The 26,367-nt window shown below is 37.3% G+C and overlaps 15 protein-coding genes across 15 annotated transcripts; 5 read left to right on the forward strand and 10 right to left on the reverse strand.

Annotated features, from left to right (window-relative positions):
- Positions 1–31: 31 nt before the first annotated feature.
- Positions 32–2,020, reverse strand: EIN_312780 (ATP-dependent RNA helicase, putative; the record flags this gene model as incomplete). Its single annotated transcript, XM_004259629.1, has 1 exon — positions 32–2,020. The coding sequence occupies one exon, from the start codon at positions 2,018–2,020 to the stop codon at positions 32–34; it is 1,989 nt and encodes a 662-aa protein (XP_004259677.1).
- A 132-nt stretch (positions 2,021–2,152) lies between these two features.
- On the reverse strand, positions 2,153–4,613 carry EIN_312790 (hypothetical protein; the record flags this gene model as incomplete). Its single annotated transcript, XM_004259630.1, has 3 exons — positions 2,153–2,566; positions 2,617–3,770; positions 3,947–4,613. The coding sequence occupies 3 exons, from the start codon at positions 4,611–4,613 to the stop codon at positions 2,153–2,155; spliced, it is 2,235 nt and encodes a 744-aa protein (XP_004259678.1).
- A 585-nt stretch (positions 4,614–5,198) lies between these two features.
- On the forward strand, positions 5,199–6,712 carry EIN_312800 (hypothetical protein; the record flags this gene model as incomplete). Its single annotated transcript, XM_004259631.1, has 3 exons — positions 5,199–5,557; positions 5,635–6,152; positions 6,198–6,712. 3 exons carry the CDS (start codon positions 5,199–5,201, stop codon positions 6,710–6,712), a joined length of 1,392 nt encoding a protein of 463 aa, XP_004259679.1.
- A 218-nt stretch (positions 6,713–6,930) lies between these two features.
- EIN_312810 (hypothetical protein) lies at positions 6,931–7,614 on the reverse strand (the record flags this gene model as incomplete). Its single annotated transcript, XM_004259632.1, has 1 exon — positions 6,931–7,614. The coding sequence occupies one exon, from the start codon at positions 7,612–7,614 to the stop codon at positions 6,931–6,933; it is 684 nt and encodes a 227-aa protein (XP_004259680.1).
- Positions 7,615–8,706: 1,092 nt separating this feature from the next.
- On the reverse strand, positions 8,707–9,216 carry EIN_312820 (hypothetical protein; the record flags this gene model as incomplete). Its single annotated transcript, XM_004259633.1, has 1 exon — positions 8,707–9,216. One exon carries the CDS (start codon positions 9,214–9,216, stop codon positions 8,707–8,709), a length of 510 nt encoding a protein of 169 aa, XP_004259681.1.
- Positions 9,217–9,356: 140 nt separating this feature from the next.
- EIN_312830 (hypothetical protein) lies at positions 9,357–10,688 on the reverse strand (the record flags this gene model as incomplete). The annotated part of the gene is made up of 1 exon (XM_004259634.1): positions 9,357–10,688. The coding sequence occupies one exon, from the start codon at positions 10,686–10,688 to the stop codon at positions 9,357–9,359; it is 1,332 nt and encodes a 443-aa protein (XP_004259682.1).
- A 165-nt stretch (positions 10,689–10,853) lies between these two features.
- On the reverse strand, positions 10,854–11,300 carry EIN_312840 (hypothetical protein; the record flags this gene model as incomplete). The annotated part of the gene is made up of 1 exon (XM_004259635.1): positions 10,854–11,300. One exon carries the CDS (start codon positions 11,298–11,300, stop codon positions 10,854–10,856), a length of 447 nt encoding a protein of 148 aa, XP_004259683.1.
- A 102-nt stretch (positions 11,301–11,402) lies between these two features.
- On the reverse strand, positions 11,403–12,928 carry EIN_312850 (inositol-3-phosphate synthase, putative; the record flags this gene model as incomplete). The annotated part of the gene is made up of 2 exons (XM_004259636.1): positions 11,403–12,079; positions 12,118–12,928. The coding sequence occupies 2 exons, from the start codon at positions 12,926–12,928 to the stop codon at positions 11,403–11,405; spliced, it is 1,488 nt and encodes a 495-aa protein (XP_004259684.1).
- Positions 12,929–14,890: 1,962 nt separating this feature from the next.
- On the forward strand, positions 14,891–17,350 carry EIN_312860 (hypothetical protein; the record flags this gene model as incomplete). Its single annotated transcript, XM_004259637.1, has 1 exon — positions 14,891–17,350. One exon carries the CDS (start codon positions 14,891–14,893, stop codon positions 17,348–17,350), a length of 2,460 nt encoding a protein of 819 aa, XP_004259685.1.
- An 87-nt stretch (positions 17,351–17,437) lies between these two features.
- EIN_312870 (peptidyl-prolyl cis-trans isomerase H, putative) lies at positions 17,438–18,016 on the forward strand (the record flags this gene model as incomplete). The annotated part of the gene is made up of 2 exons (XM_004259638.1): positions 17,438–17,686; positions 17,726–18,016. The coding sequence occupies 2 exons, from the start codon at positions 17,438–17,440 to the stop codon at positions 18,014–18,016; spliced, it is 540 nt and encodes a 179-aa protein (XP_004259686.1).
- Positions 18,017–18,376: 360 nt separating this feature from the next.
- Positions 18,377–18,952, reverse strand: EIN_312880 (hypothetical protein; the record flags this gene model as incomplete). Its single annotated transcript, XM_004259639.1, has 2 exons — positions 18,377–18,588; positions 18,688–18,952. 2 exons carry the CDS (start codon positions 18,950–18,952, stop codon positions 18,377–18,379), a joined length of 477 nt encoding a protein of 158 aa, XP_004259687.1.
- A 138-nt stretch (positions 18,953–19,090) lies between these two features.
- Positions 19,091–19,708, reverse strand: EIN_312890 (60S ribosomal protein L15-2, putative; the record flags this gene model as incomplete). The annotated part of the gene is made up of 1 exon (XM_004259640.1): positions 19,091–19,708. The coding sequence occupies one exon, from the start codon at positions 19,706–19,708 to the stop codon at positions 19,091–19,093; it is 618 nt and encodes a 205-aa protein (XP_004259688.1).
- Positions 19,709–20,106: 398 nt separating this feature from the next.
- On the forward strand, positions 20,107–21,483 carry EIN_312900 (histone acetyltransferase type B subunit, putative; the record flags this gene model as incomplete). Its single annotated transcript, XM_004259641.1, has 1 exon — positions 20,107–21,483. The coding sequence occupies one exon, from the start codon at positions 20,107–20,109 to the stop codon at positions 21,481–21,483; it is 1,377 nt and encodes a 458-aa protein (XP_004259689.1).
- Positions 21,484–21,608: 125 nt separating this feature from the next.
- EIN_312910 (hypothetical protein) lies at positions 21,609–24,529 on the forward strand (the record flags this gene model as incomplete). Its single annotated transcript, XM_004259642.1, has 2 exons — positions 21,609–21,775; positions 21,883–24,529. 2 exons carry the CDS (start codon positions 21,609–21,611, stop codon positions 24,527–24,529), a joined length of 2,814 nt encoding a protein of 937 aa, XP_004259690.1.
- Positions 24,530–24,628: 99 nt separating this feature from the next.
- Positions 24,629–26,074, reverse strand: EIN_312920 (importin subunit alpha, putative; the record flags this gene model as incomplete). Its single annotated transcript, XM_004259643.1, has 1 exon — positions 24,629–26,074. The coding sequence occupies one exon, from the start codon at positions 26,072–26,074 to the stop codon at positions 24,629–24,631; it is 1,446 nt and encodes a 481-aa protein (XP_004259691.1).
- Between the last annotated feature and the right edge of the window lie 293 nt (positions 26,075–26,367).

The following is a 26,367-nucleotide window of genomic DNA, read 5'->3' on the forward strand; positions in this document are numbered from 1 at the left end:
TTTCATTTGAATGAATACAACAGCAAAACAGTCAATCAGAAATGAGGTGCGGCATTTCCTCAAGAACAAGTTCCTTGTCCAGCGCCAGCACAGACCGTATGAACGGTTTTGTAGTGTAAATCAGTTCAGAAAACAAGACGTATTGAATCTTTTTGTTGTGCAAACAACTTGATGGGTGGATGTGCACGGCCTTTTGAGTTGTTGTTAAATACACGTTGTTGGGTTGTTTGATTGCAACGTTATCAGGAAACCCAACTAAAAACGCCTTTTTGATGCTTTTTGCAATTTCGTCAGTGACCGCCTCATTTGTCATTTTCTTGATCTTTTCTTCTGTGCATTGTTCCTTTGCATGAGAACTTTTTAGTTCTTTATCCAACACGTCGACGCAGTACTCGACCAATTGGTTGTGTGTAGATAGTGCAGTACTCAGCGCCTTGAAGTTCAACGCGTTTTCAACACACCACTTCTTTCGCCTATTTACTCCAACCTTCCGAAAAGCCAAGAAGAGTGAAAGAAGCATAAAATGATCACCAAAGTCAGAGGAGTACATCTTCATTGTCATTTGTGATTTTTCTCTGACTGCTGGAGCTGACACAAAGAATTGCGTGTCCACTGCCAACATAGCAACAATACATAGAATGTGCTCCAAGCAATTTGATTGTGCTGCCGCAATTATTGTTTTAGCGTATGGCGGCGAGACTGGCAACGCAACCATAATTTTCCCCAAATCACTGATCCTTTTGTTAACCACCGCGCCCAATTTTTCAAGTGATATCTCTGCTCGTATAATCGAATCTTCGGGTGGTGGTTCAAGAAATTTGAATTTAGTGACATCCACGACGTTGAGCGCTTTAAGTTGTAGCACAACACCATCCAATGAGGTCCTTTGAATTTCTGGTGTTGGAGAGGGCTGGAATTTGTCAAAATTGCTTTTGGTGAACAACCTAAAACACTTTCCTGGTGCTTCTCTGCCAGCTCTACCCGTTCGTTGGAGTGACTGTGCTTGTGATATGAACATTGTTTTTAACGCCTCCATCCCAATTCGTTTGTTGTATTCTTTACACTTCATCATACCCGTGTCAACAACGTATCTTACACCAGGAATAGTAACCGATGTCTCCGCAATGTTTGTTGATAAAACGACTTTTCGTGTGCCTTCAGGAGGCGCTTGGAAGACTAACAACTGTTGCTCTGGTGGGAGTGCAGAATACAACGGAAGTATCAACAAAGGCTTGACAGTGATTGGAGCCTTTTTGAGTCTTTCCAACAACGTTGATTCAACTGTTTCAATAGACTCTTGCCCGGGTAAAAACACCAAAATATCACCCGTCTCTTCTGTGATGTGGATTTGAAGAATGGCATCAACTGAGACATCAATTGGGGAATCTTCCTTTTCGTCCAAATTAAAGACTTCTATCGGGTGCTGTCTTCCTGGGACTGTTAGTGTCGGTCCATTGAAAAAGTTACTGAACAATTTTGAGTCAAGTGTAGCACTCATTATCACCACTTTTAAATCGTTCCGTTTTTCTATGATACCCTTCAAGAGTCCAATAAGGATATCAGTGTGGACTGTTCTTTCATGGGCTTCATCAAGAACAATCACTCCGTACGATTTTAAGTCGGGTTCTATCAATGCAGTTCTCAACAACATACCATCAGTCATAAATTCTATACGTGTCCGTTTCGACATTTTCTCTTCAAACCTAACACGATACCCTACTCGCTCACCAACGGTGTCGCCAATTTCTTTGGAAACTCTTTGTGCCAATGTGATTGCAGCCACACGTCTGGGTTGTGTCACTCCAATTTTCTTGTCATTTGCCAAATTGGCTTCCAACAAGAACTGTGGTATTTGTGTTGTTTTACCACACCCTGTCTCCCCCATGATGACAATCGTTTGGTTTCGTTTGATCTCCGCAATAATTTCTTTCCTTGATTTCCTCACGGGCAGCTCCTCTCGTTGTTGGAGTATTTCTTCTCGCTCACTCTGTGCAGTGGGGTGCTTCTTTTCAATTTCCATCCTATGAATGACCAAACCCTGTTTTTATACTTTCATGTCTTCAAATTATGGAAATATTTATTCAAATTTTGTATTCTAGTTTAGAGCAGTATTACATATTTATTAATCAAAACAACTGTTAAAACCCCCGATTTAACAACATCCACCCTCTTTCTTTGGTGGCTTCTCTGAGCCGAGATTGATGGATACTTCTTCTGTTTTCTTTTCTTCAGTCGGCAATTCCGCAATGTTGTTTGCCAAATCTGTGAATAACTCCTCCAACCCAAATCCACTTTTCGCAGAGACTTCAAAGTATTTGATCCCAAGCTTCTTTGCTTTGTCTTCAGCTTCTTCCTTGGTCACAACACGTCCTTCACCTAAATCAATTTTATTACCAGCTAATACAATGACTCGCTTCTCTTCGTATTTTTTGCACTCCTCTATCCATGTCTCGACGTTCTCAAAGCTCTGTCTATTCGATACATCAAATACAATAACTCCTCCAAGCGCACTTCGGAAATAATTTGAAGAAAGTGTTGCAAATCTCTCTTGTCCAGCGGTGTCCCACTACTCTTTAGTCTTGAGTTGCAAATTACTATATTTATGAATAAACAAACGAGTTGTAACTTCACTGTCTTGTCTTTCACCACAATGTCCTTTGACCCAACACCAACACCAACAGTGCTTTTTGTCATATCACTGAATTCGTTGGTGGTGTATCTGTTCATGCAGCAAGTTTTTCCCACTGAACTCTCACCAATCATAATAATTTTCATGGTCTTCGAAGTGACGCCATCACCAACAACAATTTGAGTGTCTGCCTTTGTCTTTGTTGGTTCAACTGGGGCGATTTTTTCTTCTTTTTTCTCTTCGACTTTGACCTCGGCTTGGACTGGGACAGACGACACTTTTTGTTCTTCTTCTTTGATAGCCTTTTCGTCATTTGCATTTTCAATGGCCACTTCTGTCAAAGTAGTATTTGTTGTTCTTGGTGTTCGGTTCTTTGGAAGTGGAATATTTTTGCGAGAATCAATTTTTTGTAGTTCACCAACACTGTCTTTCTTTTCATGTGAAACTTCTTGTGCTTGTTTTTCGGCTGCCTCCTTTTCTTTTTGTACTCTTTCTACTTCAGCTGCCTCTTTAGCAAGCCGCTCCTTTTCTTCTTGTTCCGCTTTCTCTTTTGCTAATTTTTCTTGCTCTTCTTTTTCCTTCTGAAGTTTCTCTGCTGTTTCTTGTTCAGCCTTTTCTTTTGCAATTCTTTCTTGCTCGGCCTTTTCAGCGGCTTCCTTCTCTTTTGTAAGTCTTTCTTCCTCTTCTTTTGCTTTGGCTTCTGCGGCTTCCTTTTCAGCCTTCTCTTTAGCAAGCCGTTCGGTTTCTTCCTTTTCAGCTGCAATTCTTTCTGCCTCAGCCTTTTCGGCTGCCTCTTTTTCTAATTTTTCTTTTTCGAGTCTTTCTTTCTCTTCTTGTTCAGCCTTTTCTTTGGCAATTCGTTCTTGTTCTGCTTTGGCTTCAGCCTCTTCTTTTTCCTTTTGTAATCTTTCCGCCTCGGCTTTTGCTGCAGCTTCTTTTTCAAGTCTTTCCTTTTCTTCTTGTTCTTTGGCGATCCTTTCTTGTTCCGCTTTTTCAGCCGCCTCTTTTTCTTCTTTTTCCTTTTGAAGTCGTTCAGCTTCTTCTTTCTCAGCTTTTTCTTTTTGTAATCTTTCTGCTTCAGCCTTTTCTGCCTCTTCTTTAGCAAGCCGCTCCTTTTCCTCTTGTTCAGCCTTTTCTTTTTCTATGCGTGCTAAGTGTCAATATACATTAATACTATTTGTGTGATGTAAATGAGATAAACAGATACGCAATTTTTTAAAACTTTGTACTATCTTCACAATTATTAATACAACACTCAATGTGATTAATAATTTGTTATATTTGCCTTCTAAAATCATAAAGTTGATAAAAACAAACCCGCTTCTTCTTTCTCGATTCTTTCCTTTTCTTCTTTTTCCTTTTGAAGTCTCTCTTCCTCGGCCTTTGTTGCAGCTTCTTGCTCCTCTTTTTCTTTTTGTAATCTCTCCGCCTCAGCTTTTGCTGCCTCTTCTTTTTCAAGTCTTTCCTTTTCTTCTTGTTCAGATTTTTCTTTAGCAAGTTTCTCTTGCTCAGCCTTTTCAGCCGCCTCTTTTTCTTCTTTTTCCTTTTGAAGTCTTTCTTCCTCCTCTTTTGCTTTGGCTTCAGCCACCTCCTTTTCTTCTTTTTCTGCCTCGGCTTTCTCAGCTTCTTCTTTTGCAAGTTTTTCCTCCTCCTCTTTTTTCTTTTGTTCTTCCTCTTCTTTGGCCTTAGCTTCAACGGCTTCCTTCTCTTGTTTCATTTTTTCTTCGTCTTCAGTTTGTTGCTTCTCTTCTTCGGCTTTTGGTTCTTCGGTCTTAACCTCTTCGGGTTTTGCTTCCTCGACCTTTGTTGCTTCTTCAGGTTTTGCTTCTTCCTCAGCCTTTTTTTCTTCAGTTGGAATTTCCTTGTTTTCTTCTTCTGGGACATCTTCTTGTTCGACGACCTCTTCAACAACTTCTTCTGGCTTTCCTTCCTCTTTTTTTACAACCTTCTTCGTCGTTTTCTTTCCTTTACGTCCTTTTGGCATTATTAACTGTCTTTTCAGTTCTTTTTTCTCAAGAGAGGATTGAGGAGTGTGTTCTATTTTTTACCTTACTAAATTCTGTTCGTGCTATTCACATACCAAAGTAGAATTATTGCCTTCAAATTTCAATTCCTTATTATTATTCGTATGACAATCCAAGGGTTTTTACTGTTCCAAATAACTTGTTTTTTTTTATTAAACATATAGTATACCAACTTAACTATTTCCTTTTCTCTTTTATTTGTCACTTTTCTTTATTTCTTTAACATTTTTTTCTTTTATCTTCCTTCTCCTTTGATGTGGAGAACTAAAAGTAGATCTCATATTCGGGGTATATTTCTTTTTTTTTTCAAATTTTTGTGATTTTTTTCAAGTTCTTGATCTTACTAAAATTCGTCAAAACATCATTTTTTTTTTTTATAAATAAATAAAAGAGCAAAAAAATCCCCCTTTTTTGCTCTATTATTTATTTCTAGTTGTTCAAATTAAAAATTATTATTTATATAAGAAAAGACAACAACAATAAAAAGTTATAAAATAATAAACAAAGTAATAAATTGAACACCAAAAGATCAAACATTTACTCGAATGAGTAAATCCACCTCAGAAAAGATCATTTTTTTAGCTTCAAATGTAAGTGTTCAAAACGGTGATATGTCTCTTATTGAGGGAAGTCTGACTATTACAAAGGTACACAGACCAAATCATCTCCGCTTCGATTTTCACACCGACACAAAACACACAAAAATCGTTTTCGCGTTCTGCTTTTCAAGTGATGATCTTACCACAATCCATTTCACTTATCCTATTCAAAAGTACACTACAATCACTTTCACCACAAAAGACGAGACCAAGAAACTTCCATCTCTATTTATTCCTCGTGGTTCAGATATTCCCTCTGCAATACTCAATACCATTATAGAGCACAGTGAATGCACTGTCGTCCCGTTCGTTTCTTTTGTATTTTGTATAGTTGTTTCAATTGTATGCAGTTATCTTTTTATATGAACGATTTGACAATCAGAAAAGATGATACCCCAGACGTATACCTTGTACACAAACGTCTCGGTTCAACTGATGACTTCATTGTGCCTCATGCGGTCGATCTTAATGAGATCAAGCCAGTTGGCTTAAAAACTGTCATGTCGTATAGTGCACCCGACGGCAGCTTTTCAAAAGAGTCGGAAGAAGACATTAGAAAGACTCTCTACATAAGTGGTGTTGAGGCTGATGCGCGGCCATTTGTTTGGAAATTAGTTCTCGAGTATTATCCTTTTTCATCGACTTCATTACAACGAGCAGAAATAGATCAAAAGAAAAAGGAGCAGTACTATAAAATTAAGTCGCAGTGGCAGCTTTTTGAACCCGAGCAGCTCCACAATTGGGACACATTAATGAAAACTTTAAACCAAATTGAAAAAGACGTCACGAGGACGGACAACAACAAACCCATCTTTATGAATCACCCAGAAAACGTCGAAAAATTGCGGAGTGTATTAAAGACTTACGCTATATACAATTTTAAAGTGTTGTATGGACAAGGTTTGTTATAATTATGTTGACAAATTAATAAACGTTGACAATAAGGAATGTCCGATTTATGTAGCTTAGTTATGAACATTGCAACAGAAGAACATGAAATCTTTTGGTTATTCAAATTAGTGATGGATGTCATCTCGCCGTATTACTTACACGATGAAAACCTTCGTAAAAAATCGTTTGATGAAGTTGGACAGATCATCAAATTTGTGAATCCAGGTCTCTACGATTACTTTGAGCGAACAAAAGTTGAGTATAGTTTTTGCTACAAGTGGATTGTTTTACTCTTCAAACGTGATTTTGAGCCAGCAGAGTGTTTGCGTGTGTGGGACTTTTTCTTTGCCTATCCCAAACGCAAGTTATATCTCTTTTTCACTTCTGCTATAATCTTAGAGCATGCAAAGTCCATTGTTCAAGAGCAAAAGACGTTTTCAGGGATGATTGAATTACTCCAGAACCTTCACAAGAAGATTCCCGCTGAGTTAATATTTAGTACCGACATCATCTTTCAGCAATTTAGTCAATTAGCAAACAAAGAAGTTTATGCAGATCTATTGAAGTGATCCCATGAATTGAATTTACATGTTTCATTAAGAATTAAATCATTGTCTTGACTATACAGTTCTTATGGAAAATTTTTATGTTTCTTATTTTATATTTATGTTAAGAGACAACGGAATTGAGAATAATAATAATTCTTCTTACATGAAATTTCTCCAATTTGAGAATAATTTGTGGTGATAAAAAAGAGGTGAATAACAACGAAAACCCAACAATTTAATTAGAAGACAAGGACTAATACCGCGAGAGCAAGAGATACTAAAAGAGTCTCAGCGCCATTTTTGCAAATCTGATAACATGAGGGGCAAGTCGAGTTTCTGCACTGTTTAATAGTTTGTTGCATTGGAGCGATGTCTGAGTATGTGCAGTTATTTTTATCGTAGCAGTCGGTCTTTTTCGAAAGAGCTCTGCAGATATCAGCTGAAGAAGGTGTCTTGTGGAGTGCAATTTCCTGTTGGTAGACCATATCGCATCTTCTTTGTTGGATAGCTCCACACTTCGGGTCGACAAAATTGCAAAACTTGCACTTCAAGTTGTTGCAGACCTCGTCCAACGCCTCCATCAAATCAGTGTCATTCGAACAGTCGTAGGTGTTTGTGACCGAGTCTGACATTGTTTCAAAACAGTCACATGGATCTTCGACAACAAGTTGTGGTTGAGATCCACTCCAACCTGTTGGGACAGTACATTGTTGGTAGGTCATATTTGGTTGACGTGGGACATGGAACCAATTGGGGTCAGAAGGATATTTTGTGTTCTCGACACGCGACAAACATTGGTATAAAGTACTCCACGTTCCTGAGAATGAATCGCACTTTCCATTCACATGACAACATCCACATCCTGAATAATCTGCACCAAAAGCGGTCAAAGAAAGTAACATCAACATCATAACGTTCTTCATATTCTTTGTTGTTTGGAGTTCACTCTATTTTCGACTTTCGTTTCAATTTGTGATAATTCAAATTCTATATTTTTATTATTCTTTTACTATTCCTTTTTTCCTCTCAAAAGTTTTCTTTTTAGTTCAACTTGAAATTTCAAGTTTTGAACCACTTTCTCTTACAATCACGGGAAACTCCTTCTTCCCATCTCGGCAAATTCTTTTTTGTTTTTTATTATTTCCATTCTTTCACCTTGTGACATTCCCTTTTTTTGGCAGTTCAATTACCTCCTATTTTTTTGAACATTAAATCCCACTTTTTGACTATGATACTCGAGAGAAAATTAATTCTTGGTAGTTTTGGTTTTGAAAATGTCAGTTCACTCCCATTTCTCCTTTTTTTTCTTAATACAAATTTGAACAAATAGTTGAATTTCATCGATAATAAGTTTAAATTGTTCCCAAATATGCATCATGTGCTAAGTTATACTTTAAAAACCAATAAATTCCACTCTTATTATTATTTTGAAAACAATTGTTATAAAATCAAACTCTTTTTTTGATTATGATATCCATTTTTGGGTGTTTTAAATCAATACAATTTTTTCTTAACATAACGGGCTTTTCTTGATTCCAAAAAAAATTCGCCTCAAACGAATATCAATACGTTGTTATATTTATTTAAAGTTTAGTTACTATTTTATTACAGTTCGTCCATTAAACCTTCGCCCAGCAAATTAGCCTTGGCCTAAAGAAAAACTAATTATTTTCTATTGTGAAATGAAACTAATAAATTATACTTATGAATAAGTCAATTTTCTAAAATATTTGTTTTTTTAGTAAAAACCCGTGTTTTTAAAGAAAAATATAGGAATTTCTTTGGACTAAAGTTCATTTTCCTAACTGTATTATTTATTTTATATTTTTCTTGTAATAATTACAAAAAAATAAACGATAATCAGAAAAAAAGGGTAATAATATAGTAATATTTATAATATAATAACCCAAATACAAGTAAGTAGATGTAATGGTTAACGTAACTATATAATATGATAAAAAAATAGAAAGAAGTAATAACCACCTACTGAACAACATTAGCATTTGTTTAGACAATCAAGCAGAAGAGACTCTTTTTCTCTCCATGTCGTGTTTCAGTTTTGAAGCTTGTTGAGCGTTCACGAGGTCGACATTAAGTTTTGCGATTTCATCCTTGAGGTTAGCCTGTACAAGAGGATCAGACTCGAGTAAAAGTGCTTGTTGCTTTTTGAGGATTTCTTCGGTTATGTTTTGTTCTCTCAGAACAAAGTCGTTGAGTTCCATCCCGACTGCTGTTGGTGCGGTGCTTTGTTTTGGTATTGCGGACATTCTTGGGAGTGCCTTGATATATTCAGATTTTTGTGAGATTGGAGCGGCGGTTGGGAACATTCGCGGTACAACTTGTTCCTCCTCCACAAACAGATTTGAAACGAGGCAGCACACCAAGAAGCACAAGAAGAATGTCACTGAAGTATAGACCATTCTGTGTTCCTCTGTTGAATACGAGTAAACGGGATATGTTGGTGTAAAAATGACCAAACAACAAAGGATCAACAATAAAAATTTGACAAATGAGGGTATTTTCATGTCTTTTACTACTCTTTTTGCAGTTTCGAGTTTTCTCTTTTCCCTTGTTTCTCTTTTATTTTTTGAACTATATTCTTTTCTATTTTTATTCTATTTTTCTTATATGTGTCCAACATAGAAAGTCATTCAACCAACTCATGTTAATTCAACTGCGGCACCAATTCGTCCCTCATTGCTTTCAACTCCCCACACTTCACCAAGTCATTCACCTTGTCGAAAAACGAGAGACAAATGTCGTCATAATATCCCTTCTTTCCTTCTTCAAATGTCCACGAGAGATGACCACCTGTCTTCGTTTTGAGTGGGATATAAAATGGGGAGACCGATGCGATGTTCTTCATTCGTTCAAAGAGTTGATCTGTCATGATCGCAACTGGGTCGTCCTCTGCGTTGAGTGTTAAACATGGTATTCGTGTGTTTCGCATGAAGTGGTGGATTTGCTCGACGTTGTAGTAATAATTGCTTGGTTGCCCCAGTGCAAATGCCTTCGACGTAAACCCGTCGTCAAACTGTTTCATTGTTTTCGATACCATGATTTTCTCAACATCCGCAAAAATCTTTTCCTTCTTGATTGCGTCCAACCAGACTTCAACGTTCTTTTGTACCAACTTCAGTTCAAAACTCGAGAAGACTTGGTCCAATGCTGGTGTTATGGACAACATGATACTGATCAAAAACAGTGACGAAGAAATCCCAACAGCACTCGACACATTCAGTGCCTCCATCGTATTACTATATCGCGATGCCAAGCCAAGTGCGGTGTTTGCACCAAGTGAGAAACCTAACAGATGAATTGGAGCATTTGGGTATTTGTTGTGGACCATTTCCAGCGATTGAAGAGCATCATCAAAGAAAATAGAGCAGTACGCTTGTGGCGTTTTCATTACCGTTCCCGCACATCCCCTGTTCGTCAACACAAAAATTCTGTACTTCCTCTCCATTGCAAAGTACACAAAGCGTTGGATGTATGGTTCACGACACCCACCAGCCAGTCCGTGGAGAATGTAAATGATAGGCGCGTCCACACTTAAATCTTCTTGATGTGCAGCAGAGTCAAGTGCAAATTCTCCACCATCTGGTGCAGCAATCATTTCACGGTTGAAAGGGATATAATCCTTTTTGAATTTCGACGCACCAGAAACGATGGTCTGTGTTATCCCATTTGCGTATTTTATTGGCATGCTGAATGGTTTCATAGAGGGAGTTATTGCTGCCATAATTTCGTTTCTGAATTTGTTCGGGAACTTCTCTGACAAATTTGTTGGGACTTCAGTGAGTGTTAAAGGGAAGGCGATGAACAGTACCAAAAACAACAGAAATAGGGACAAGTTAAAAGAGATCAATGAGAGAAATGTGAGTGTCAGTAGTATAACTCTGATGAACTCAATTGGGTTGTTCATGATCATCCTTATATACTTCTGCATCAGAACAAACAATGAGCCAAGTAAACATAAAGTCATTGACATTGCCATCCCTTTTACTTTTACAAGTTCCAAGTTTCTTTTTTTCCATACAATTATTTATTCAAAACAATGAATTGTTATGGTGGGTATTATTCTATCAAAGAAAAAGAGTACTACTTGTGGCATACAAATAAATTCATGAGATGTAATTCAAAGATTTAAAATACAAAACAGTCACTTCTCCCCAAGGAAAGCAAGTGTCTCACTGACACCCTTTTCCTCTTCCCACACATTTTCGATATCTTCAACTTTTCTCTCAATTGTGGCATCACCACCAGTAAGGTCTTTCAAATATGGGGCAACATCGTCAAGTTCTCTCAGATTTTTGACTGCCATCCTTTTTTTATTGACGATGTCATTAATTCCTTTGATCTCATCACTCGACACTAAAAAGTCTTCGACATTTTTTTCATTCAGAACTTTTTGAATATTCTCATCAAGGGCATCTTTCTCCTTCTCCAATTGTTGCACATCCAAAGTCTCTTTCATTGCTTGTTGGGTATATGACTTTCCTTTCGCGCCATACTTCCTCGGGCGTTCTAAACAATCTCGTGTGTTGTGACTCATCGATCCACAATTTTGGCACTTCGTTTTTTTCAAGACACTCAAAACGCGAGGCATTGGATGAATAAAAAAGTTCACCAGAGTTTTTATTGTTTTAGTTTTATTTATTTCATAATAAAAATTGTAAAACACGAGAAAAATTAAAAAGGCTTAACACAATTAGAAAAAGCTTTGAGTCTTTCCTTCAAGGAGCATGTGATTCTCAGCGGGAAGGCCGAGGAGAGCTCTGAAGAGGTTATCCAAGCACTCTCTCTGTTTGAACAAAGCGTTGACTACTGGGGTTCCTTTTGGTACGACTGGGGCCTTAAGGAGATAAGACAAGAATGACATAACTGCATTGAAATGGCTGAATTCCTTTCCTTCGACTGAGTAAGTGATTCTCGTCATGAACTCCATCAAGACAGCCAAGTCGATCATCAATGGTGCAGCCAATAATGAGTCTTCGCATGTGTTGTGTAAGGCGATGGTGTTATGTCCACCAAGGAAGATTTCACTGGTGTACTCATCCATAGCTCTCTTAGAGTCTCCGACGTATGGGACATACTTAATGACAATGACGTGGTCGGGATGTTCACCCTTCTTATACATAATCGTGTTCGACTTGACAACATCAGAGACGACATTTGATTTCGAGATTTCCTTTGATCTGAATTGGTTTGGTGAGCTCAAGTTCTTTCCGTCGTTATTTCCAAGGTGGTTGTATGAGACAATTGATTGCAACTTGAGTCCAGAAGAGACCAAGAAGTCAGCAAGAACTGACTTGATTTTAGTCTGTCCAGTCTTGAAATCGTCACCCATCACGGCGCCGTTGTGCTTCTCAGCAAGTTCGATGACACCTGGAACCAAAGTGTTTTGTGGGGAGCCGTTGACGAACGGGCATCCTTCCAAGATAGCAGCGGTCGCAAAGATAGTTGATGGGAGACTTCCTCTTCGTCGTTAGCAATAGCCTTCAACAAGTTATCAGCAGTGTCATTCAAGCCAGCCTTCAACTCGACGTATCTTTCAGTGGTGGCAGTCCACAAGATAACAACTCTGTCAAGACCATGGGCCGCTTTGAAGTCTCTAATGTTCTTTCTGACGGTGTCCAAGTGATTTTGTTTATTGCCTGGGATGACGTTGTCGGCTCTGTCGTCTTGGTTAGCGGCGATATAGGACTTGTAGTAGATAGATGGTAATGGGACCCAATCTTTAATGTATGGGTACAATTGCTTCTGCAAGTCATAGTCGACGACTTGAGCTCTCTTAAGAGCATCAGCCATATTAGTCTTAGAGATATCCCATCCACCAAGGACAATATCGTCTGGGCAGACCATTGGGAGGATCTCTTTGTATGGGGCATAGATTTCTTCACCTTCAGTTGTGATACCAAGTCTCATAGTAGCGCTCTGGGTGTATGAGCCATAATAGTTTGGTTCATGGACACCTCTCTTGTCGGTCCAGCAAAGGTGATGCTTGTTGGCCAAAATACCAGCAGTGACAGTGGTACCATTGTTTCCACCCCATCCAATCATCATAAGGCCCATCTTGGGAACCTTCTTGTTAACCTTGAACTTGTAGTCCTGTGATTTTGGAGTGCAGACTACACCTTCTGGTTTGACTTCGACTTGGGTGGTTTCGTATTTGAAATCCGCCTCGATGAAGTCAGCAGTTGAGTGACTCTTGGTGGTGTTGAATGTGTAGGCCATGTGATGTGAATTTTCAGATGCAAGACACGACTTATATACCTCTTCGAATGAAAGAAGGGTGTTCTCAAGCTTCGAATGTTGTGTGAAAAGTGAAAATAACACAGTGTTAAAGGCAAAGATGATTGAAAAAAAGCAACGAAGTAGGACCAAGTATAAAATTATGTTAGACAATTCACATCTGTTTGACAGAGAAAAAGTGATTTTTACTATTAAGATTTGTTAAATAAATCTTGACCGAATAAAGTTGTAATGCTGGATTTTGGTTTGGCTGTAAAGTGCGAAATAATTTGAAAAAACACCAAAAAGCTTAAAATATGTTTATTTTTCTTTTCTTTAAAAATCGAGGACGTTTGAAAAACGAATATCAATAATGGAACATTCGTTTTAATTAGTTTAAAACAGATAAATTTATGACTATAAAACGGGATTATAAGCATATTAATTATTTTTATGGCAAAATGACTTATGGCTTATCCATTGTTTTTTTTACCATTTGTTTACTATTTAGTTTTGAATAAAAACCGAAAAAAGAAGATGGCTAAAAAAATAAAAAAATGGCGATTGGTTAATAGGAAATAAAGATATAATGAAACAGTATAAGAATACGGGCATATTAAGCAAAAAAATATTTATTGGTAATAGCTTCAAAATAATGACTTGGTTTTCAAACAAAAACTGGTTATGTTTTTCACAATAACTAATAATGGGTTTGTTATAATGACGTGGTGCCACATCCCCAAATTTGAAAGCAATTCATCAACAACAAAACCAGAAATAAAAATTAATATTATGAAGCTCTGGAATTTATACAAAAAATGGGAATTCTACACAAATAAAGATTAATAATAAAAACTTAAAAAGATATAAATTTGGATTTTTAACAACGAAAAAAAATTATTATAATTATATTATTATTATTGATTTGTTATTTCTTGTACGGAAATAAATAAAATTTTTTTAAATCAAAATTTAAAATGTTAATAAAATTTATAATGATTACAATAATCATTATAGATTCATATTAGTAATAAACTTAAATAATATTATAATTGTTTTAAATAATTATTTTATTTTTTTTATGACTGACATAATAGACATTTTAATGAAAAAAATTTAGTTTGGTAATAGTTTTAGAATTTTAATAAGTTTGTTACAACAAAATAACTGTATTTAACCAATTTTATATGATTATAGTTACATATAATAATAGTATTCATAAAGATTTGGTTCAATTATGTTTAGATTTGTTTTAGAAGCATAGAGACTTGTTAGTTTCCAGTGAATAACTTTTCTCCACTGTTTTTAAAAGTTAAATAATTATATTTTTATTATTTTTTTAATTTATAGTACCTACAAATGATTGGTCAAAAAACTGAAAGCATCAAACTCCATTTCTTCAGGTAATTAGAAATGAAGACAGGTAAAATCTTGTGGACGCATTAATTCTTATAATGTAATCAAGACCAACTCAAAAAACTATATAGATCCCAAACCTCAAATTATTTTGTTTATTTTTCAAAAAAAATATTTTAATAAAAACAGTTTATAAACATTGAATAATTATTTTATTAACATTTTTAAACACAATGAAACAACATCTGAGAATAAAACCATCTGGTTACTATTGTGTTGAGTATTATACTTTTATAGTGTAATGGCACATAGAATTCATGTATTTCAATATATTCAGCAATTTAAAAAAATCCTTAATTAACCTTTCTTATATCAAATCACTTTTTAATCGTTTTTGGGTGAGAATCTCTTTTTTGTCTTTTAAACTATATAATTATTATACATCAATTATAATTAAACTAATAATTGGAGAAATGAGTAAATCAGACCCAAAAGTAAAATTTTTTTTGAAAAACAGAAAAAATGAAGTACTTTTGAAGAATTCAGTAAATAATAAAACCTAACCCTTGAAATAAAATAGGACTAAGAAAACTTAAACACATCAACAGAATGGAACAATTTGTTCAGGCAATTGTAGCAACGCAAAATCCGCAACTTCGCGCCCAAGCTGAGTTGCAATTATCACAATTTCAACAATCGAATCCACAGCAATACATGTTGACACTTCTTCAAGTAATTTCTGACAAGGCTCAGAACGTCGGAGTTCGACAAATAGCTGGTCTTATTTTTAAGAACTTGTTTAAAAACCGCGCGAATTCGCAAACCATGGCCGACAAATGGATTGCCATGAATGATCAAATACGACAAATGACACACACTGCATTATTGGGGCTTCTTGTTGAACCAGATATGAACATCCAGAATTTGGGTGCGAATATTATTTCAAATATCGCGGTCATCGACTTAAAAACACAAAGGTGGCCAGATTTGATCAACTTTTTGACTGTCGATCCAACGTTGCCAAAATTAAAAGCAATTTCTAATATTATTGAAGACGCCGACTACCCAACAGCAGAACCATTGTTTAATCCTGTTGTCATGTTATGCTTCAAGATAGTGTCAGTGAGTGTTGAAACATGCGTTGCAGTGCTTGACATAATCGATCACATTTTCAATTTCAAAAAGGTGACAGATGACCCCGCCAAAAGAAATCAATTACTTCAACTTGTGTTATCTGCAGTCAAACAAAATAACAACGATATCATCTTGAAATCATTCCAAGTGATTAACACCTTTGTCGACTTCTGCTTTGCTAACTTTTCGGAAATAGAAGGTGTGATGGTGGAGGTGTCACAGAAAATATTGGGATTGCCATGCACTCCACAAGTCTTAGACGTTCAGAAAACAGTTTTGAATTTATGGGAGACGGTAGCAAAGAATGAGTTGGATCAAACAACCCAAACTCGCTCAGTCATCCAACCCGTCTTCCCACTTCTATCGCAACAAATTATCGCAATGATTGCGTCAGTACCATCTCCAACAGAAGATATCGATGAGAACGATGTATGCTTTGTGTCACAAGACACTCTGGCCACAATGGTGAAATGTGTTGGACCGAGTGTGCTCACACAGATGTCTAACACTATTGGGGCCTTATACACAAACCCTAACTGGCAAATTCGTTTCCAGGCGATGAGTGTATTTGCTTCCCTTTTAGTCGAAAGTGGGATCAAACCAGAGGTGATTTCGTCACATGTACTTGCACTTGGGCAACTTCTGAATGATCAAGTTCCAATCAATCGAGCAACATCTGTGTATGTCATTTCAAAAGTTATTAAATTCTATCCAGACTATTTTGGCCGCTCTGAAATTATTGGAATCACAAACAAAATGTTTTCAATGTTTGGTGATGTTGAAATAGTCACTCATGCTATTGCGATCTTTTTCTCGGGCTTGGGGTCTATTGAACGGTTGTCCTCTTATGTATTTAGTCAGGACTTTGCTGGTAAAGTAATCCATGCGCTTCTCGATGCGACTTCGAAGAGCCGTAATCTCTCGATGTCAACACTCTTCTTGACATCAGTCAGCGACATATTAAAGGGTTCGAAGAACAAAGGTCTGTGTATTGAAATGGACAAGTTCTTGTTGAGTTCGATGCAGTCGGTGTTGTTCCAAAACCCCGAGTTTCTTGGATACACTGTCTTGGTGCTTGAGAGTTGTTTGATGAACTTTGGAGATGACCTCATGAATAACCCACAACTTGTAAATATGCACATGGGTATTGCGATACAATCGTTTAATGTGTGCCCTGAGCCAGCACTCATATTATTGGACTTTTTAGTTGCTACGTTGAAGGAGAACATCAAGCCGATGTTTAACACCCTTATTGGAAAGGTGATTGAGTGGTCCCGTATAGAAATGCGCCCTGATGTATTTTTATCGTACATATTATTGGTTGGCGACATGGCTCTTTCAGCACAAAGCGAGTTTGAGAAGTACTGCGGTGATTTTGTTGGTCTCTTTTTGAACGCGCTTCTCAACCCCGAGTTTGAGATCACACAAAAGAACCAAATAACAGAAATTATTGGTGACTTGATAGTAGTGGGGTGCCAAAATGTGGCGAGTCAAATCAAAAACATCATTGGAGTGATGTATCAATTAATTCGTGCTGAGACCATTGAAACTAAAGAATCACAAATGCTCTCAGCACAAAGCAAATGTGCTGCGCTTTACGTCTTAGCTGTCATTTTACAACAATTCAAAAACGCTGAACCATTGACTGAACTGATTGGTGGAATGCTCGAAGCGATATACTATATTATCAAAAACCAACACTTTGGTGAAGACTTTAGTCTTGTTTCTTCCGTGACAGGAACTCTGTATGATATCTTTGACTTTAAGTTTGTCACAAACTCGCCGTTAATTCTGAACGAAGTCAAGTCTGGCAACATTTTCCAAGCGTTAACGAGAATCAAGTCTGTTTCTGTTTCCAATGACCAAAAGGTCTATGAAAACAATAAGATTTTGTCTGCAATTGAGAAGAAAATCAAACATGCGTTTAATATCTAAACATGTCCTATTTTTATGGTTTTGTTTTGTATAAAAGTTTTCTTTCTTCTTTTTTTATATTTTATTCTAAAGAACAAAAAATTTTAAATGAATTGCACTGATCCCCTCACCGACCCCGAAAATCCAATTGTCTTCTTCGACATCTCAGTGGGGGACAAAGTGATAGGACGTGTCAAAATGGAGCTCTTCAGGACCGTTTGTCCGAAGACCGTTGAAAATTTCAGGCAGATGTGCACTGGCGATTTTGTCACGAATGGGAAAGTAGTGGGGTATAAGGACTGTGTCTTTCATCGTGTCATAAAGAACGCAGTGATTCAAAGTGGTGATGTTCTTGGTGTTTGTTTCTTCATTCCCTTCAAATTGAATAATCGATAGATGGGTGGAAGTGGGCAAATAAGTATTTATGGCGACAAATTTGATGATGAGAACTTTAAAATGACGCATGACGTGCCTGGGTTACTAAGTATGGTCAACTCGGGCCCAAACACAAATGGAAGTCAATTTATGATCACGTGTTCCTCGTTGCATGAGTTAGATGGAAAGAATGTCGTTTTTGGGCAAGTGACGGAGGGGATGAAAGTCGTTCGTATGATTGAAAATGTCGCAGTCGACCAGAACTTCATCCCCAAAGTGCAGTGTACAATAAGTCAATGTGGACAATACTGAGATATAAATTAATTTGGTTCGAGGCGTTGTTTTAGGTTTGCAATTGACTGGTTGAGTGCAACAATTCTTTGCGCGCGATTCTTTTGATTGAACATGTTTTGGTGTTGCATATTTTGGAGATTGAAGATCACCTCAGCTATTTCCTTATTCTTCTGTTTGAAGGTTTCGAGGATTTTCTCCAACCGACAAATCTCCATTTGAAACTCCTTGAACCCAACCTTTGTTGTCAATGATATCAAAATTTGGATGAACAAACTGATGAACTCATCGACTGATGTTTTCAAGTTTAGCTTCATTTGGTCCAATTATGACGTTGCAAATTCCCAAATATTAATAAAAAAAACATAAAGGCAGAGTGAATCATTTGGCGAAGTACATGAGCACGTCTGTAAGAGCGCCTTTGTACGCTTCGAGTGGGTTGAATGAAATTCCAGCCCATGGGATCTTAATGTGGATGACGGTGTTGAAAACAGTGAGTGTCAAGAGGAGTGCCGAGAAGGTGCACATTAAAAAGATAATGTTCTTTGTACCAAGCTCGAAGAATAAAAGGAGGGAAATAGCAACAGCAGCGTCTACCCATTACTTCATTGTTCCACCTTCAGAATATTACATAACAAAAAGTGATTGTCATTCAATGGTTTTAGATTAATAGAAGTATAGTAAAAACAAACAACAAAAAGATCCCAAGTAACCCTCAAAGTAAAATTGTCCTCTTGAATCCTCACTGAAATATTGAGGTCTCCTCTCACGAGTCATTCCAAACGGTGGCGGTTGGTGCATTACATTATAAACCAACCCACCCACAGAGAATACAAAAATGACCATCGAAAAGACGTACCAAAACATCCAATGTTTGATAACCTTTGGAAAGACAAAATAACACAACCCAACTCCACAAAACGCCAACACAAACGCCGCGCCAATGGTCACTTCCATTCCTTATAAAGTTCATTTCAAAGTTCTTTTTCTATCCACTAAAAATGTTATATATAACAGAGTTATTGGTACTCAACAAAAATTTGCTTTTTATTAGAAAAAACTATATTAAAACCAAAAATCTCCAAATAGATTTGCTCATCTGTATCTTCTGAATTGAAGCAACATTCTTCTCTTCAAATTGTGTCTTCTTCCTCCGTGAGCAACCTTGTTGTATCTTCTTCCCTTTCCAGAAAGTCCTCTTGAGACCTTTCCGGCGTGAGTCAATCCTCTTGCTTCTCTTCTCTTTTGTTTACCAGCACAGATCCAGTTAATGGTTGGGTCGTCTCTGATCTCCTTGAGCATTGGGTCGACCATGATAATTTCATAGAATCTGAAGGTCGAGTCTTGTCCAATAGAGTATGAAGTCAAAACTCTGAGGGATGGGTACTTTCTTCCGACTCTGTTTTCAGCAATGACTTGGAGTGATTGGTGCTTTTTAATTCTGTGGATACCTTGGTTGGCTGGCTTTCTGTGGACAATACCGGCTCTGGCCTGGATCTTTCTATTTCCTCTGTGGACTCTGATGGAGAATACAAGGAAGCCTTTTCTGTTCTTGAATCCCAAAATTCTGGCACGAGCAACGTTGGTTGGTGCAGCAATTCTGTGGATACGTGGGAGGTGTCTCAATTCCCAGCATCTGATACGGCGCAAGTATCTAAGAGCGTCACTCTGCTTCTTGCGGTTTAAGGCGTTGATATACTTATAAGCTCCCATCGAGTGTTTCTTTCAAGTTCCATGTGTTTTTAAAGGGTTCTTTTTTCTTTGTCTATTTTTTCATACCCTGTTTATTTTCTTTCCCGAGGTATTCCACTTCTACCTACTATTATTGTATTAAATAAAACCCCACTTTAGGTCTTTTTTGTTAATTAAATATACTATAAGTTGTAATTACCTTTCTCTTCACTATATACTATAATATTGTAATAAATTTAATTATTTTAATAAAAATTGTTTTGTTCAATATTTCAAATTCAATTATATTGTATAATTTGTATTTACTATTTTTATTAGTAATAAACAACAATAAAAGAAGCAAATAATTTAAAAAAAAAGAGATAAAGATACTCTTCTTGTGATAAAGAGAATAGTTCAGAACTAGAAAAATTTAGTAAATGTCAGAGAAGAAAGAGAAAAAGCGTTTACAGCCTCTTTTGGTGTCTACTAATGAGACAACACCAGTCGTTGGTGTTACAGTGGAGACAGAGTCTTCAAAAAAGATGGACGAGTCCTTGTCTTTGCAGCCAGAGAAAGTTGAAAAAGAAGAGAAGATCGAAAAAGAAGACAAAGAGGACAACGAGATGGACGAAGAAAGTATAACACACCCGAGTATGGAAATTGAAGACTTAAAAACAGCACGAGAGTATGAGACGTGGAAGGCAAATACTATTTACCTCTATTCATTTTTGACGACGTATGAAACACCGTTTCCAGCAGCCACCACTTTCGATTGGGGAACAGTTGTATCAAATACTTCAGATGTAACAAAACAGTCCTTTATCTATGGAACCAATGAAGTTGATGACACTGCTTATATAGGAAAATGTGTGCTGTCTATTCCAACAGGAGAGGTCAAACCAACTTCGTTCAAAGATGGGAATGTTGGTGAATTTGATTGTGACGTCCGGTATGATGATAGTGGACTCTTTATGCACAAGGGCGATGTCAGAAGGTTACGTGCAATGCCACAGAACCGCGACGTTGTTGTGACAAGTTCATCTGAGAATCAGTCGTTTATATACAACACGGCGGACTCATTATGTGAGGGTGTAGAACGAAAGCACGGAGGTGGGTTTGGCCTTTCATGGTCAATAGTTTCTCCAGGGACCTTCTGTGTATGTGAGAATGGGAATGTCTATGTCTACACAATTAATAACGAGAATGAAGAAATTGCAATGTTGAATGTACACAACTCAATAAATGATGTGTGTTTCAAAGCCGATGCAGACATAATACTGAGTGTTGGTGAAGATAGTCGAGCTGTTTTAACTGATATACGAACAAAGACAACAGTTTCAGTCTTTTCAGAGACACATAGTGGTGATGCAAATGCGTGTTGTTTTGATCAGGGCAATTCATACATCTTTATCACAGGAGGTGGGGAAGATGGATTTGTTCGCTTTTGGGATACTCGAAAGCCAAACTTTGAGTTATGTCATTTGTTTGGTGCGGAGAAAGGTATCAATTGTTGTCAGTTGAGTACAATCAACTTAGGATATGTGTGTTCTGCAAGTAAAGATAATCGTGTTCGTATTTACGACATGAGTCGAGTTGGCGAAGATCAAACTTCAAACGATGCTGATGACGGTGGTTCCGAGTTTTTGTTCCAGCACAACGGACATTTCAATGAAGTGTATGATGCGCTGTGGAATCCAAATATTCCATTTGTTATTGGAAGTGCAGGGGAGGGCAGAGAGATACAGTTCTGGCGACCAATGAAGCAGTTGATGAAGGAGGATAGAACGATATTGAAGCCAGCCTTTTTGCATTGAGTGTGTGGTTTGATAGTTTTCTTACTAGTAAAATAATACTATTAATTGGTTTTATTAAGTTGAACACTTTTCAAAAAAAAGAACGATGAAGTGCTGACAACCGTTTTTGGGGAACTGAAAAAGCGATGTCGTTGTTTGATAATGGGTATGTTGTCTTTGTCGACATAATTGAAGCCAAAGTGATGGAAGAAGTTCACAGCTTTGTCACATGTGAAATGAATGAAGAGACGATACGCACGAAAATGTCTTCAAAATCGAAGTCTCCAATATACAATTTTAGAGGAGGACCGCTGTTTGTTGGTGTCATTTTTTATTAACGTAACACAATGTTGTGATAATGAATTTATACTGTTATTATGTAACTGGTAAGAAATACACAAACATAATTTTGATATATAGAGTCTCGAAAAAGAAGATGGAGTTTGTGATATACAAAGTGTCACGATTTGGGAAGAAGCCGACAGCGATAGGTGGTGTCGAGATCAAGTCGAGTAAACTTGGTGTTGATATTCCGATTGATGAGTGGCATTCAATTGTTTCAAACAAGCAGATAATTGGGGCTTTACATCTTCGTTTAACAAGATCGGCACTGACGCGCCCTCCACGAGTAAAAAAAGTTGGTGAACTGTGGGTAACAATGAAGACGTTTGATAGTTTTATTGAAGACTCTCCAAAGCCCACAGCACTTCGGTCACACTTTCTCTCGAAACCCAAAAACAGGAATAAGACGTTGTTCTTGCCAAATGGGCTATTTTTAGGTATTGCGAAAATAGGACTTGCGGACTTGGTTGAAGACCTGAAAGATTATTTTGCGATTGTGGGCCAAAACGAGACAAACCCTTTCTTGATTCCGTTCAGTGGCGAAATAAAAGAGATCTATCCTCAAAATTGCGAGAAGATCCCACAAAACATTTGGCTTTTTTGTGAGCCTGATGGGCTTCGAATATCTCGTATACAAAAACCGTACCAATTTAGACCTTTTGTGATGACTGATGCTGATGGAACAGCACGCTATGTCGAGTTTTTAATCACGTATGAAGAGATGTCATCAGAGTCCCAAAGCGAGCTTTGTAAAAAATTGAACTTCACCGACACGTGTACAATGTATGAACCTGTTATCTTAGCAGTGTTCTGTGAAACCCCAATTTTCTCAGTCATGCAGCAGTGGCTTTGGGGGATACACAGTTCAAAATTTATGAATGGGTATAAAAAAGATTATGACAGCGCGTTTTACGCTGCGTGTGATGTGATAACAAACCGCACGGAAAAGGTGAAAAATGGAGAGAAGAATTTATTCCAGATTTTCGACAGTACAATGGTCTTGCAATTTCCACAGCATAACGATATCCCATATTCCCCTTTCAATCTTTCGGAGTTATTCAATATCCTTACCAAGAGTTCAATTATTCAGATATTCAATTATTTGCTGGTCGGTGAACGGTTGGTATTTAGCTCAAACGACGCTGCTTTACTTGTTCGTACCATTGAAAATTTCAAGTTGTTGTTATACCCCTTACATTGGGTTTACGTTTGCGTACCAATATTACCACGAATATTATTGGAGTATATCACCTCACCGTTTCCTTATATCTTAGGCCTTCTTGCCTCTTTTCGAGCGGATGCAGCAGACATCTTAAGAGATGAAGAGTTGATTTTTATTGATCTTGACAATGGTATCATATCGAGTTCTATTAAACACCACACACCAGACCTCCCCAATTCTGTGACTGAAAGACTTATTGACGATCTAATGCAAATTACAATCATCGAGTTTGATGATGGTGTCGATGACTTGTGGACACCCCCATCGCCAAGTAACATTGCAATTCAGCTCTGTTTTTTTAAAGCAATTATTCAACTTGTTCGAGGCTTTGAAAAGTACGTTGGCTTCACATGGATATCAGATCAAACAATCACTCACTTTGAAGGTGACGCCTTTGTTTTGTCACACACATCAGACCAAGAGGACTTTTTGAAAAGTTTCATCGACACCTACCCTTTCAAGTGTTTCATTGACTTTTCCATCACCGAGTCACATTCTGCAGCAAGGGAGTGGATCGATAAAAATGTTGAAACTGTGTCAATAGGTACTTTGACTAAATTGTACAACTCGAATGACAACATCTCCTTTGAAAAGATGCCAATAACTTCACCATTTCCACTGTCGAAATTGCACTTTGACGTCACTAAGTTATTGAAAACTATTCATCGATTACCAGAACCAAAGACTGTTTGTTATAAAGAGTGGTTGACATGTACTTGGTCAAAAGATAATTCGAGTGACGTCGTTATCGACAAAAAAGCAAAGAAGATTTCCGTCATTTCCAACGAAAAATTTGTCGATAAATTGATCAGAACGAACAACGAGAATTCTGCACCTCCCGATTGTGGGACTTTGTTCAACGATTTGAGTGATGCCAGAAACCGGTATCGATTTTTGAAGTACCTTCACGACAACCAACATAAATTTGTTATTCCAGAATTTGGGCCTGAAAGTGTGATCAATTCTGTCACCGTCATTTTAGTCGACATTTTCAAAACAATCAGCAAATTTTGCAATTCACAACATGACACGTTGTGCGCTACACTCATTCTTGAAATCACGAGCCGCCTTTGCCACATCGAAAATATCGTTCAAGAACCTCTTTGTGTTCTATTGAAAGGGATGGTCATTTGGGATGATATGAGTGTTTGGATGTCATTGTACCATTCACAAATTAACAAGTCAAAAACAGTAGTGTTAGGGGTGAGTCAAGATGTGTTATTCAAAACCATCTCGGAAATGGATGAAAAAATTAAGAAAACGCTCTCAGAGAAAGAAAATGCAGAGGCAATAGGAATCATTCATTCAATTGCTAAGACTATGAAGTCAATGGCACTTTCAAACGACTTCATCAAAAGTTTTGTTTCTCGAATCACCACAATGCTTCCTCTCGACGAAAGTAAAAAAGACGACTTGGAATGTATCATCAACGTTATTACTCGAATCACACTCGTCTCAGACACTTTCCAGTCGGATGATTTGTATGATTCGATCTATTTTTAGTCGTGTTCACTTGTATTCTAATTAGTGTAGCTATTATACTATAATTCAATGATACCCCATTTGTATTAATAGAATCCATAAAACGGTGAATAAAATCAATCAATTGTCACAAAAGTACTTTTCTGTGATTTCTCTCGCCTCTTCACTCACGTCGAGTGACAATTCACAGTCGTCAATGAACGAAAAAATGATGTCACTCAGTTTATTCTCTTCTATACTACTGGCATATATATTATACCCATTGACAGAGTGGATGTTGCCAATCGTTAATATTTTTCTGACGCTTTGTAAAAAGAACTCCATCAAACTCGATTTCTCGTCTTTTCTTTTAATTTGTATAAAAGTCACTGCCTTCATTGCTTCAAAAAAGTTTTGGTGTTGAACAACACGAGTAATTTCTTCCTCGTCTAAAATCGATAAGATATTCACAAAACACCACGCAACTTCGTATCTCAACTTGTTTGCCGTCGTGTTACACAACAGCATCTCGATGAGTAATTTGACGATCCCTGTTTGTTCAATTTTGTTGTGAACAGATGTCAAGTTTGAAGCAACAATATTCGATAAACACCACAAGACATCCTTTGATACATTCTCATCGCCAACTTGTAATGCTGTAATCATTCGTTCCATCAATTCCCTCTGAATAAATGTATCGATATAGTTGTCTGTACGATATACAATGTCTCCAATGAAATTGACAATAATGTCGAAGAGTTCCAAATCACTGTTGTTGATACCGTACACGATGACGGACAAGATGTTACTTTCATACCGATGTACAGCCTCATCAGAATCTACCAAATTCAAAAAAGCACTTAACACGCATTTTGCGTTGTCATTTGATACTCGCAGACTGTCCATCAAGATTTTGAAAAACCCGTCAAACCCTTCAAAGCTGATATGAGGCTTGAATCGACAGAAATTGGATATGAGTCGAATCAATTCAACTGAACTTGCCTTTAAACAGTCCGTTTGGTACATTTGGAGCAGTGTCTCTTTCGTAGCCGAGTACACTGAATCTCGCGTTTCGGCATTTTCACCGGATAAATTAGCGTACAGCCACAAGACGTTAGTTTGATGAGGTGTGGAGAGCAGTGGTAAGACAATGTACTCAAGTTGATTGTCCAACATTTGTTTGAGACACGCCTGTGAAAATGTCAAGTTAATGAACACTGATATGATGACGTTTTTCGTCATTTCTGTGTCTGCAGTGGTCAGCACTTGTAACAATCTTTTGACGGTCAGACTATTTTGCACTTTCTCGTAGAACATGTCTACATTACTACAAGTGCTCCGGACGTTCTCACACATCGTTTTAAATTCAAATAAATACTCGTTAAATTTCTCACCATTACAGTTGACCAACCCTCGTAACACGTTTGTGATATGACTCTCACTGTAATCAACAGAATTGTTGTCTTCACTCTTTATTTCGCGGCGGCTCATCAAAAGATCTTCGCGGCGGCCATGGCGGTCAATTTCAGTTTGATTTCTTCTTAAAGAGCATTGGGCTGCGAGTGAAGTGTCGTACTTCCGATACATTACTGTGTTTTCAAGTTTAATTTTTTAGAATTGTGTATTATTTCATTATAGTTCAGTTATAGCAAAACAAGGAGAAGAAATCCAATATAAATTTTACAGTCAGACTCCGAACAAAAAAGTTTGACTTCATAACTCAACAAATTCTATACCCTCCATTTTCATGTCAGCAAAAAGTTTGTCCTGCATGAGAACCTTTCCATCTGTACTAATCATGCCAATGTAAGACTCTGTACGGTCACCAATTTCTACGCTTTTTAGGTATACCAACTTTCCTTCATCATTCGGAAGTACTT

Source organism: Entamoeba invadens, assembly GCF_000330505.1.
Source record: "Entamoeba invadens IP1 unplaced genomic scaffold scaff_1105074726353, whole genome shotgun sequence".
NCBI lineage: Eukaryota > Evosea > Mastigamoebida > Endamoebidae > Entamoeba > Entamoeba invadens.